The 12,161-nt window shown below is 58.5% G+C and overlaps 1 protein-coding gene across 1 annotated transcript in view; it reads right to left on the bottom strand.

Moving 5' to 3' along the window:
• ABHD17C (abhydrolase domain containing 17C, depalmitoylase) overlaps nt 1–12,161 on the bottom strand; it is a 57,189-nt gene that overhangs the window by 37,480 nt on the left and 7,548 nt on the right. Inside the window, exon 3 of the mRNA XM_040493396.1 lies at nt 11,870–12,156. Coding sequence (XP_040349330.1) covers nt 11,870–12,156 — 287 coding nt within the window. The remainder of the gene's footprint in view (nt 1–11,869; nt 12,157–12,161) is intronic.

The raw sequence follows: 12,161 nt of genomic DNA, 5'->3' as shown, positions 1-12,161 counted from the left end.
GGACCCGGGCTCTGTGGGGACCACGGGTCCGGTCCGCAGGCGCAGGGGGGATGGTCAGCGGGGTGTGCGGGCTGGAGAAGGGCGGTCCGGGCAGAGAGCTCAGGGAGCCCAGCTGTCCAATCTCCATAGGCACACAGGCGGCGGCCCTTTCAACGAGCCTAGCCAGAAAACACTGTGGGTGGAAGAGGCCACTCCCGACACCCTCAGGTTCCAACCGTCCTGGGTGTTAAGGAATCACCTTTGCAGCTCCTGGTAAACGTGGACACAAGAGGAAAACGCAGACGACGGAAGCAGGGGCCACGGAGCGAGAGGGGGCTACGGAGGCCCCCAAGGAGCTCTCGTCCCCCGTTCAGCTCAGAGGGGACACGTGGGGACAACAGGCGGGCAGCAGGGATCATGGCAATTAAAACCACAGTCTTTAGCACACCTGATCGTGCAAAGGTAGCGGAGATGCTCTCACACCCTACACGCCGTGAAACACTGGTCCCCGGGGAGCAGTGTCAGGCTTTCCAGAAGCTAGCTGGGGAAGCCAGGAGGCTCGCAGCACCCAAGGGACCCTGGGGTGATGGCCGGACCCAGGAGTGGGCGGCGCCTTCCGCGGGGAACCACACGGGCGCTGGGAAGAGACCAAGGGGGTCCAGCCCTCCAGGCACAGAGCGTGACCTGGGAGTCACCAGCCACCAAGCAGAGCACACATCACCGGACGGCATGGTGCTGTCCCCCAAGGAGACACCCGTCACTCGGGGGAGCCCCTGACCCTGCCACGTGGGGCTCCCTCGAGGGCCAAGGGACACAGGCAGGTTCCTCCAGACAAACGCCCATTCTCTCCAATTTGCTTCTGGTTTCGTGGCTCCTCCTGGTTTCGTGGCTCCTCCTCCTTTGAAGGGACAATTCCCAAATTCATCCCAAAGTCCAGGCTCGCACCCTGTCGTCCCTCCACTTGACCCCCTGGACGTCTGATGGGCATCTCAAAGGCGACAATGCCCCAGCCGGAGTCCCAGCCCAGCCTTGGCACTTGGGAGCCACGCCAGCCCCCGGCCACCTCAGTGAGGAGCGACTCCGGCCTCCCGCTGCTCAGCCAAGACCCTCGGACTCGTCCACGCCCCTCCCGTCCCCACTGGGCTCAGCCAGTGCCGGTGGTCTGTCTGCACAAGAGCACCCCGGATCCGAGCCCTTCTCACCACGTCTGCTGCCACCATCGCCTCTAACCCACGATCCCCCAGGGGAGTCCCAACCCATCTTCCTCCCTCCCCGGTACCCGGGCCCTCTGTTCATCACCAACACAATCACCCAGAACTACTGACACCCGTCAAATCCGGTCCCTTCTGTCCCCGAGGCCCCCGTTACACGCCGTAGGACCCCCACCGCCCCCTTCACTGTGTCCCCGTTCTCACGGCCCCCACTGTGCACGCCTCGTGGCCCTGCTCCGGCCACACCGGCTTCCCTGATGTTCCGTGAACCTTAGGGCCTCCGTCCCCTGGACTTTCCTGCACCTGCACGGAGCCATGGGGCTGCCCCTTGGCGCTTGGGGCCAGACGTCGCTCTCCGGATGAAGCACATTCTCACCTCTGAAAACCGCACTGTGGGCGCCTACTCTCCGGGACGCCCATCACCCTACTCCGTTCTACATTCTCCGCCCTTTTCCCAAACACGTACCGTGTTCTCATCAAATACTGTTTACAGAATCATGGGGTTGGCCGCTTTTCCTTAGTTTCTGCCCCTTGCAAGGAAAAGCTTCAAGCACCAGGGGTTTTGTGCTTGTTTTGCTCTGGGAGAATGTCTGCTCCATGACAGGCCCTTAGTACATTCGCTGAATAAGTATATGCAAGAGAATACGAGACTGAGTCAGAAAGGGATGTTTCCTGATTCCAGATCCCGATGGCGGAGCGCCGCGGGAGGCGATACGATACGTACAAGGTGCGGCCGCGGCGGGGGCTGTGGAGCCCAGCCGGTGACGAAGGGCAGGGAGGGCGAGGGACGGGCCCAGCGACGAGGAAGCGGGGGTGCTGAGAGCAGGCTCCAGGGACGTCCCCGTGGGTGGGACCCAGACAACTTTGATCAGGTGAGCGAGCTCTGATGACTCAGCAGCAAGGTGTGGCTGGCCAGACGTGCGACGGACAGCGAGGCACCCAAGGGGACCCGGAAAACACAGGGCGACACAAGGTCAGAGTGGTGACGAGCTGTGTTTACAGTACGCTGACTCTGAGGGGTGGCGGGGCCCCCCGTGGATGCAGCCCAGGGGCGGTGGGACCCCAGGCCAGCTCCCGCTGGGCGTCAGGGACAGAGGCAGACACGGGGAAAGCCTTCATGGTGACATTCCTGCCATCTTCGGCCCTCTCATCATGACGTCCTTTCTGGGGTTTTCTCGAAGTTTGAGTGAGAAAAACTAATTTCATCCAATTAAATACATGACAGCACGTTCACTCAAAAAACTATTTCAGGGGCGCCCGGGTGGCTCAGTTGGTTAAGCATCTGACTCTGGATTTTGGCTCAGGTCATGAGCTTGAGGTTCATGAGATCAAGCCCCAAGTCAGGCTCAGTGCCGACAGCGTGGGGCGGCCTGCTTGGGGTTCTCTCTCTCCCTCTCCCTCTCTCTCTCTCTCTCTCTGCACCCTCCCCCCAAAATAAATAAAACTCAAAAACTCAAAAAAAACCCAGCAACCAAAAACAGGGAATTTGAAATATCTCTGGGTTATTTATGACAAGAGGGATAAATCAAAATACTGAAGTTAAACCGGCATATACAACTCCTGTACACAGACCTTTGCAGCACTATAATCCTCACGACACACGGGCTGGTTCTGTCTGCGACAATCGCCAGAAATAGTGTTGGGTAAGTTGGAACTCTCACTTGATTACTAACCATACTAGCAGAGGGCTTAGCTCGCAGTTATAATTAACGTCTGGAAACCCACTGAATACAGGCTCCCTTCGCACTCCTCCCCCAACCGAACTGCCCAGATTTCTTTTTTTTTTTTTAATCTTTATTTATTTTTGAGAGAGAGAGAGAGAGAGAGAGAGAGACAGAATGTGAGCAGGGGAGGGGCAGAGAGAGAGGGAGGTACAGAATCGGAAGCAGGCTCCAGGCTCCGAGCTGTCAGCACAGAGCCCGACGTGGAGCTCAAACTCATGAACCGCAAGATCGTGACCTGAGCCGAAGTCAGACGCTCAGCTCAGCTCAGCTCAACCGACCGAGCCACCCAGGCGCCCCGACTTCATTTTTAACCACTGAGAAATGGAGCCGAAAGAAACAAACTAACAATCACCACGGGATTCTCTGTGCTCCTTTTCCCCCCCAGGACAACGGAAGCAGCACTGCGTTAAAAAGTAATCTTGCGGCCACGCTCTTCCCGGTGACTCAGCAAATCACTGATACGCGACAGTCAACTAGCAGGCTGGGGGCCGAAGCGCCACGACCTGGACTTTCTGGAAACAGGTTCACCACGGTGCCAGGGTCCTCGAGCGCTCTCAAGCAAGCCAATGGTGTGAGCTCCAAGACAGAGCCTCGAAGACTCAACAGGAATCAGACCTACGAGGCACCGCGGGAGCGCTTGGATTTTCGAAGGAAGTGTGCGATTCGGGTCCCGCGGAAGCTCGAGGGAAAGGGAAGGCCAACTGCCTGCTGAGGTCGTCCCGTTCGTGTAGAGCCACCGGACCGTCCTGGGTGGTGGCGGGGGGCTGGCTTTCACCTTCTCCTCCTCCCCACCCCTGACTCTAAGCCCCAAGAAGTCTCCGGTTCCAGCCGGAACATACACCCCGCGAGTGCGGCCTGCCAGCGGCCTGGGGGAGGGAGAAGAGGAAGGGTTTGCCAAGGGACCGCAGGGTGCCGGGTTACAGGCAAAGTTTCCTCTCCTGTTCGGTCCTCCTGCGGGCACCCAGACGCCCGGGGAGGGGGGTGGGGGGCGCTGTCGGATTCGGAACCCCCACGCCCCCCCCCCCCCCAGAGCTACGACAGGACACCCGGAGCCCAGACGAGCGCGTTCGAAGAGCCTTCCTCCTGGGCACCGAGCCCAGTAATGCCCCCGGATCCCGGCAGGCAACCGCGATCCGGAGGCAGACGACCCCCCCTCCCATGACGCATCGCCAGGAGGTCACCAGCGGCCTGACGCCACGTCACCCGCCTCACCGGGTCTCCTCGCGTGGGCGCGCGTCGTCTCCCGTCGGCGCGAGAAAAGGGGGTGCAGCACAATGACAGATGCCGACAGGTCACGTGCACGTAACTTTCGTGACGGGATCTGACCGCGCTGCTCTCGTGTTGCGCACGTCTTCGTGTGCCGAGTGCATATGTGACCTTGATCGCGGGTATGCGGGCAGACGAAAGAGCACCGCACACGGGGGATGGGGGGGGGAGGGCGTCTGGTGCTCTGGGGGTTTGCACCGTGCCCGCCGTCTCCCACGGACAAGGGCGGAAAAGCATCAAACTGAAACATCTCTGCCCTTCTCTGCGTCCGCACCGGCCCGGCCAGGGTTGGCCTTACGTCTACGGAGAGCGGTGAAGGAAGCAATTTCTTTAATGGTCTTTCTGATCTGAGTGCCTGGCCTTCAGCAAGATCTGAACGCTCGGTCGTTACAGCTCTAATAACCGTATTGATGAGCGTAAACGATAAAAACGGCCCACTTGTGGCGCCCTCCCCTCGTGGAAGGCGCCGTGCTAGAACACGTGCTGTTCATGCTGTTACTTTGCTATGACTGTTACTGTTACCACTGCACCTGTCACGGAGGCTGGTGCTGCTTGGGAAACCTGCCCGAGGCCACGCAGCTAAGGGTGGCACCAGCGGGAGCCAGACTCAGGTCTGCTGGACTCCAAAGCCTCTGCCCTTAACCATAAAAGCCCCAGAGAGAGCTCAGACTCGCGAGAACATTCCTTTCCAGGTCACCCTTGAGACAACCTTGCTGCGTTACTCTGACGTAAGAGCCAGGGATCGGTGCGGCTGTAAATCGCCTAAATGAAGACACAAGTCACGAAGTCACCTCAAGCCGGGGGCCTCTGACAGGAGCCGCACACAAGCCACGCCGACACAGGCTCGCCCGTGTCTCCTGCCTCCTCTACCCACGCCCGCCCACTCTCCTCTGCCCCGGGGGCTGCTCAGAACCTAGTCCACGCCACCGGCCACTTGTCCCCAGCAGCCCAGGGGGGGCCATCAGCTGCAGGGCAGGAGGGAGGGGAGGCCCTCTTCCTACCGCCCGTCACCTGCCGTGGGAGCCCACACGCGTGGTCCCAGAAAGGGAAAGACGTCGCTGATCTACGGACCCGCTTTAAGAAGTGAATTGTGGGCTATTTTTCAAGGCCTGTGCTCTTTTGTGAGAGTGAGCCCTGTGGAGGCCGGGGCTCCGTGGAGACCGGGCCTCACCAGCCCCACAACCAGAGGGGGCGGGAGCTTGGCTGGCAGAGTCCCAGGGCCCCGCTCGCTCGCTCTCTCTCTCTCTCTCTCTCTCTCTCTCGGAACAGGAAACCCAAGCGTGTGGTGCCTTGTTCAAGGTGACATGATGGGCCAGAGGACAGCTGGGATCAGGACGGATCTCCCTGGCTCAAAAGGTTCTGCGCTTATCTAACTTTTGTAAATTAAATCTCTCAGACAAACCGGGAAGCCTGCTATTTAGAACAACGCGGAAAAAGAGCGCAGTCTTCCGAACAGCCGATTAGTGACGCCCTAAGTGGATCTGTGCTGAGACTCTGGATCCTGCACACCAGGCTTCCTCTTCACCTGGAGGTTTACAGCTTCCGCGCGGTGCAAGCAGAACGCGGCCAGAATTCTCGCCGCCGGTGCAAGCATTCTCGCCGCCGTTCCGAACGCCAGACTCCGAGTCTTGCGCGGGATTACCGACACGGAACAGGGTGGAGAAGTCCTGCATCTGGAGAGGAGGAGAGCAGTGGGAGGGGAAGGCTTCTTCTAAGTTTATTTTTATTTATTTTGAGAGAGACGGAGAGGAGGCAGTGACGCGACAGAGAGGGAGAGAACCCCAAGCAGGCTCCACACCCGACGCAGAGCCCGACGCGGGACTCGATCCCACGAACCGTGAGGTCATGACCTGAGCTGAAATCAAGAGTCAGATGTTCAACCAACTGAGCCCCCCAGGCGCCCCAAGGCTGCACCGTAAGTGACCTCGGGGTGGTATCTTGCAAGTGACTTCTCCAGAAAGGCCTTTTCCGCCCTTACGGAAAGACACAAATCACGGTTTCCAGCCCGAACCTCCAAGGGCACCCTACGTACAAACCAACACGTTTGGCCGAGAGAACACGCCCAGGACTGACTGCCCATTCGGTCGCTGTTCACGACTTCTGCAAGGGTATCACCAGAGGGAAGTGAGGCCCGTGAAACAGAACCATGGAGAATAATCGTGAATCACGACCCAAAGCTCCGAATCCCGTTGGGCTGGAGAGAAACCGTCCCTGCCAGATGCGTGGGGGAAGGCGGTGTGGACGGCCGGGCGTGGAACAGGTGCACTTGGAGGGAGAGGGGACGAGACAGCAAGGTGAGAGGCGCTGTGCAAACCCCAAAACGCACTTTTCAACGCATCTATTCTGAAGAGTCACGGTCTTCCGAGAGGGATATTCCCACACTGGCTGCCTTCAACGGCAAGCCCATACTCTGCTCCCTTTCTAGAAATACCACTGCACTTTCCCCTTACGTCACACACCGTCCGTAACACATTCTGTTCTCGTCCCCCGGCAAGCCCAGCTAGAAACCCGAAGCATCCTTCCCGAACGGCACCGTAGTATCCCCTCTGACAAAGCTTAAGAACAAAGAAGTCAGGTCCGCAATTTCCCCAGCCCGGGGAAGGGCCTGCTTTGCTGCCCCCAGGGGAGACCCATCTGGAGAGGCCAAACGATACGCAGCATTCACAACCAGCAGACAGGGCTCTAGAAGGGTCCCACGACCCGAGGGCACTCACTACAGCCTTCCCGGGACCTACCAATTTCCTAATTACGGATCCTATGAATCAGAGACACAGAAGTTACAAAAAGCAACACTTGGTTACATATTCAAAACGCCTCTAGGGGCGCCTGGGTGGCTCAGTGGGTTGAGTCCGACTTCGGCTCAGGTCACGACCTCACGGTTCGTGGGTTCGAGCCCCGCGTCGGGCTCTGTGCTGACGGCTCGGAGCCTGGAGCCTGCTTCCGATTCTGTGTCTCCCTCTCTCTCTCTCTACCCCTCCCCTGCTCACACTCTGTCTCTCTCTGTCTCAAAAATAAAACATTCACAAAATTTTTTAGAAACGCCCCTAAACTCTATCCCACCTTTCACCAAAAAAAGAAGGAGAAAAAAGCAAGCAAGAACGCGTCTGCGGTTAGGGATGCTCAAGGGGAGCGAACCCTACGGAGCCCCGTATCGACACGTGTGTTTAACGGCTAATGGTGTGTCGACAGAGGAAGTGAGTGTGGCTGCAACGTTATCTTTCCTAATTAGCCATTTGCACGCAGTCACCGGACGTCAGCTCTCTCTGTCTGCACTGGCTTTCTCTGATTGGGTCGGTGTTTCTGTCACCAAATGCCTCGCTCCGCCACAGGCTCTGCGTCAGATGGATGTTCCCACAACTTCTGTGAATGACGACGGTGAACACGGGTGCCCCTCCTGTTCTTCCGGATGAAGACGCTCCCGGCTGCCTCACACCCCATCCTCTGGCTTATCTGCTTGACTCACCTTCCTGAGCCCGGGGTCCCACTTCTGCACAGCCTATGACGCCGACGTCCGCGAGGACCCCCCCCCCCCGGGGGACGTGTGTCGAGGGGGCTCCTCCGTCTCCGCCCACCTGAGCCAACGGAGGAGCCACCCCCCAGCTCGTTACACACCGCCTTCCAAGGAGGCCACCCGGCTTCCAGTGTCCCGTCTGCGAGTATCCCCAGGGGGTCCCGACGCGTTCCCCCCAACCGCGCGTCCTCAAAACACAAACGTCAAGTGCGTCCTAACCGTCAAGCCGTCGATCACGCTCAGTCCTCACTCATAGAAGGTTCTCACCTTGCCTCCCTGTTCCCACACCGGCTGCCCGGGGGGGCTAGACAGTCATGAGTCCCCTCCCCAAAAGTCCTAAGTTGAAACCACACCCCCAAAGTGATACTGTCAGGAGGTGGGGCCTCCGGAAGGCGGTCGGGTCACAAGCGTGGAGCCCTCTGGCGAGGTTGTGCCGCGAACGGTCCCTTGTCCCTTGAGCTGAGTGAAAATACATAAGCCAGCAGCCTGCAACCAGGAAGAGCGTCCTCACCGGACCCCGACCACGCTGGCACCCTGATCACAGACCCGCGGCCCCTAGAAGCGTGAGGAACAAACCGTGAGGTCCCGAGGACCACCCAGGCTGTGGCATCTCCTCAGAGCAGCCCACGGACCGGGACGCCACGTGACTTCCTCCACGCTGTGTCCACACCCTTCCTGGGTCCTGCGAACCTGCTTCTCTTCCACACCTTGGCTAGCGAGGTTCAAATGCCTAAAATAATCGTCTGCTGGCCCAACAGCAACGGACACCCTGCTTGCTTCAAGTTTCCTTCCTCCGGAAGCCTTTATTCTGGAAGACTCGCCCGCCCGCCGCACGGTTCCTCACTTAGAGGCCCCGCTAACCTACGCCAGGCACGTGTGCCCCAGGCAGTGTCCACGCGGGAAGTCCCCAGCCCAGCACTGGGCAGCCCGGGACAGCGCACACGGGGGGCGGATACAGGTGAAGAAAACGCTTCGCCATCCCGAGGACATCCACGTCACGGACACAGTGCGTGTACGTCGTACAACCCCCTACGGTGGTACCCTTGGATGTGAAAACTTTGGAGGGAAAATTAAACCCAACTCCTTTTCCTAAGAGTCCAACCTAGGAAAAACTGAATTCATCCCATTTATCTATTTATGGGGCACCCATATGTGCCATTCACTAACCAAATATTTTTAAAAAAAATTTTTTTTAACATTTATTCATCTTTTTGAGAGACGGGGAGAGACAGTGTGAGTTGGGGAGGGGCAGAGAGAGAGAGACAGACAGACAGACAGAAGCTGAAGCAAGCTCCAGGCTCTGAGCCATCAGCACAGAGCCCGACGCGGGGCGTGAACTCATAAACCATGAGATCATGACCTGAGCTGAAGTCGCTCAACCGACTGAGCTACCGAGGCGCCCCGTCGTTAAACAAATATTTAATGTATGCCATTATTTTAAGGCATTGTGGGGCATAAGGAGGACACAGAGCTCCTGCCCTCAAGAGACTTCCAATTTGGTGGGAATACAGTTAAGTAACAGGACGTGGTAAGAAAGTACGGGAAGGGCAGGGCTGGGTACCAGGTGCCCAGGGACACAAAGGGTCTCCGGATCCAATCAGGACCCGGTCAGGATGGAGTGTTCCCGGCACAGGAGGAGGGCACACTCGAGAGGCCGGAGGCGAGCATTAGGAGGGAGAAGGGAGGCCAGCACCGGGCCGGGTACTGAGGGGAAGCAAGCAGGACGCGCACACCTGACTTACAGGCTTACAGTCCTCCTGCGGGAACCCACTTAGGAGGCGACTCCTAAGTTGTCAGAGTAAGTGAGACACATACACGCCCCTCTTGAGAAACCTGATAAACAGGCCCGCATGGCATCATGGGAAGAGCACTAAACCAGCAGCCAAGAGACTGGTCCCCCGTCCGACGGCCTTCCCTGGCCTCCGTCAGACGAGGCGGGCACAAGACCAATGGCCAGAAGGTAGGAAACAAATTCAGGGGCCAGCAACCTGCACTCTTTTCTTGTTTGTTTGTTGCTATTGTTTTACTATGAAATCGAATGGAAGACATTATACCAAGTACGTCGCCCACAGGAAAAAACAGGGGTTTGTGAAACGCTTCGGGTGTAAACGGATACAGACAGGTGCCGACGTTACCTGTGTGTGCTCGATAGAGACCTGACGTGTAGTATTTGTTACTGGGGGGCCACTGTCGAAAAGGCTTCAAAAGCCCAGGGCAAGATCATTTGTAAGTTTCTTCAACCTCTAAGACGCTCATCGTAGCCTTTAAATTCTAACCCACTTTGGGGACGCCTCGGGGGGCTCGGTCGGTTACCGACTCTTGGTCATGATCACAGGGTTGTGAGATCAAGCCCCACATCAGGCTCTGTGCTGACAGTGCGGAGCCTGCTTGGGATCCTCTCTCTCCTCTCTCTCTGTCCCTCCCTTGCTCCCTCTCTTTCTCTATAAATAAATAAACATTAAAAAAGTAAAATAAATTCTAACCCGTTTTACAGGAGTGTGAATCGATCCAGACGTGAATTGTGGCATGAAATTACATAAATCATGGGGAAAATGTAGATCCACCGTCAGATCATCCAAAACCGCATCGGACTGTTTATCCAGAAACCGTGCCTTTAATTAAACTAAATGTGGCAAAAGTCTCCAGGAAATAACTACACGTCGCCTATGTGGTAACACGGCCACACCTGTATACTCAGGGCAAAGGGCTAGCCTTGAATCTGACGGGCTTTAGCTCTAATGCAGTTTGGCACAAGCAGGGACAGGGGCTCCTAACATCTTGATACTCAAGGGAGGACTTTAATGGTTCGTTTGTTACGGACTTCAGGCCAACCCTTATGCTTACTACCTTTACCAACAGCACACTGTAGCAATGTACTGCCTGTGTAGGACACGCTGTTTTGCAACCCCTTCCAGGAACAGGTGGCTCTCAAGCACCGGCGGATCCCGACTCAGTGTATCTACGTACGATACATTCTCCTCTGCCCAAGTCATTTTCGAAAAACTATCAGCCAAGAGACGTCCTTCAAGACTCCAGGGGAACACAAATTAGCATCTGAAATGTTCTTCTGTCGGACAAGCTGTTTTCCCAGAAAGGCAGAGGGTAATTTATGAGCATGGCAGGAACAGGAAAGGAGACAGAACTCATTCCTGTCGGCCACCTGCATAAGCCAAGCAAAGACATTTTAGATCAAGTGCCCATCGCCATAACAGGGCCAACTGCATGTACCCTGGGGACTCTTTCCGGGGGAGGAAACCAGGTGGCATGATAGACGTGATCCCAAGTATTGTCACCATCATGGCTCCGGGGTGGGTGGGGGAAAAGTCACACACACCACAGCTAGAGCACAGCGGGTGACGTGACTGGCCCACCTGCCAGACACGTGCCCACGCGGAGAACAGACCTCAAGTTTTCTGAGTGCTGTCTCACCAGAGCACCACGACCCGGGTTTGGGCCTGGTCCACCAAAGGCCCCGCCTCCATACCTACTTCCCAGTCCTTCTGTGAATGCTAACTCAAGGTCAAGTGATTCCCAAACCCCATCGCAGAAGATTCAAACTCATCTTGGGCCTGTTCCTGAGGCTCTGTGAGGTGCGAGGCCCACAGGCCGTCAGCTAAGCTCCTGGCCGGGAGGCTAACTTCCCACTCCGCCCCTCCGGCCACCTCCAGGGCTGGCCACCTCCAGGGCTGCCCACACGTGGCCCCTCGGAGCACCTGACGACGGGAAAGTCTTTGGAAGCCATCCCGTGTCGCCCCCGGATGGTTCCCGGCCTGAGACCAAGGGTCTGGTGGCCCCCGCGCCTGGCCCAAGGTCACTGCAGTGTGACGACCTTCGGTCCCCGGCCGCCAGCTCGCACAAACTCGGCGCGAACGAACCAAGTTGTTCCTGCCCGGGCCCCGCGGCGCCCCCAGGCCGCCGCGGGCGGTGACCGGAGCCACGAGGGCCCCGGGCCGGCGGCACCCAGGCGTGCCTGAGCGGGCAAAGCCCCGGGATCCGCGCTCCCGGCGGCGTTTGGGGAGCGGGAAGGCCAGGGGCGGAGGGGGCAGGCGAACCCACCCGGCCCCACCCCCCCCCCCCCCGCGGCCGGCGAGGGGGGGGGCCCCGGGGGGGGGGGGGGGGGGGGGGGGGCGGGGGGACCCCCCCGCCCGCCTCCTCCCCCTCCCCCCCCGCGGGCTCACCGGGTGCGCAGCGCCTGCCAGGCGGCGTCGATGTCGGCGTACAGGTTCTTCTCGGAGGGCTTGCCCGAGCTGACGCCGTAGCCCGAGTAGTCGTAGGAGAAGATGTTGCAGTTGATGCGCGAGCCCAGGCCGATGTAGAAGCTGCACATCTGGCCCAGGTCCACCGCGTTGCCGTGCGAGAACAGCAGCGTGTAGCGGCTGGAGGGCGCGCAGCGCACGAACATGCAGCCCAGCCGGTTGTCCCGGGCGGTGCGCGAGAAGAAGACCTCGACGGCGTCCAGCTCGCGCTGCG

The sequence above is a fragment of the Herpailurus yagouaroundi genome, unplaced genomic scaffold (genome assembly GCF_014898765.1).
Source record: "Herpailurus yagouaroundi ecotype Mexico unplaced genomic scaffold, PumYag 185, whole genome shotgun sequence".
Taxonomy (NCBI): Eukaryota; Metazoa; Chordata; class Mammalia; order Carnivora; family Felidae; genus Herpailurus; species Herpailurus yagouaroundi.
This window is presented reverse-complemented; position numbering and strand designations above follow the sequence as displayed.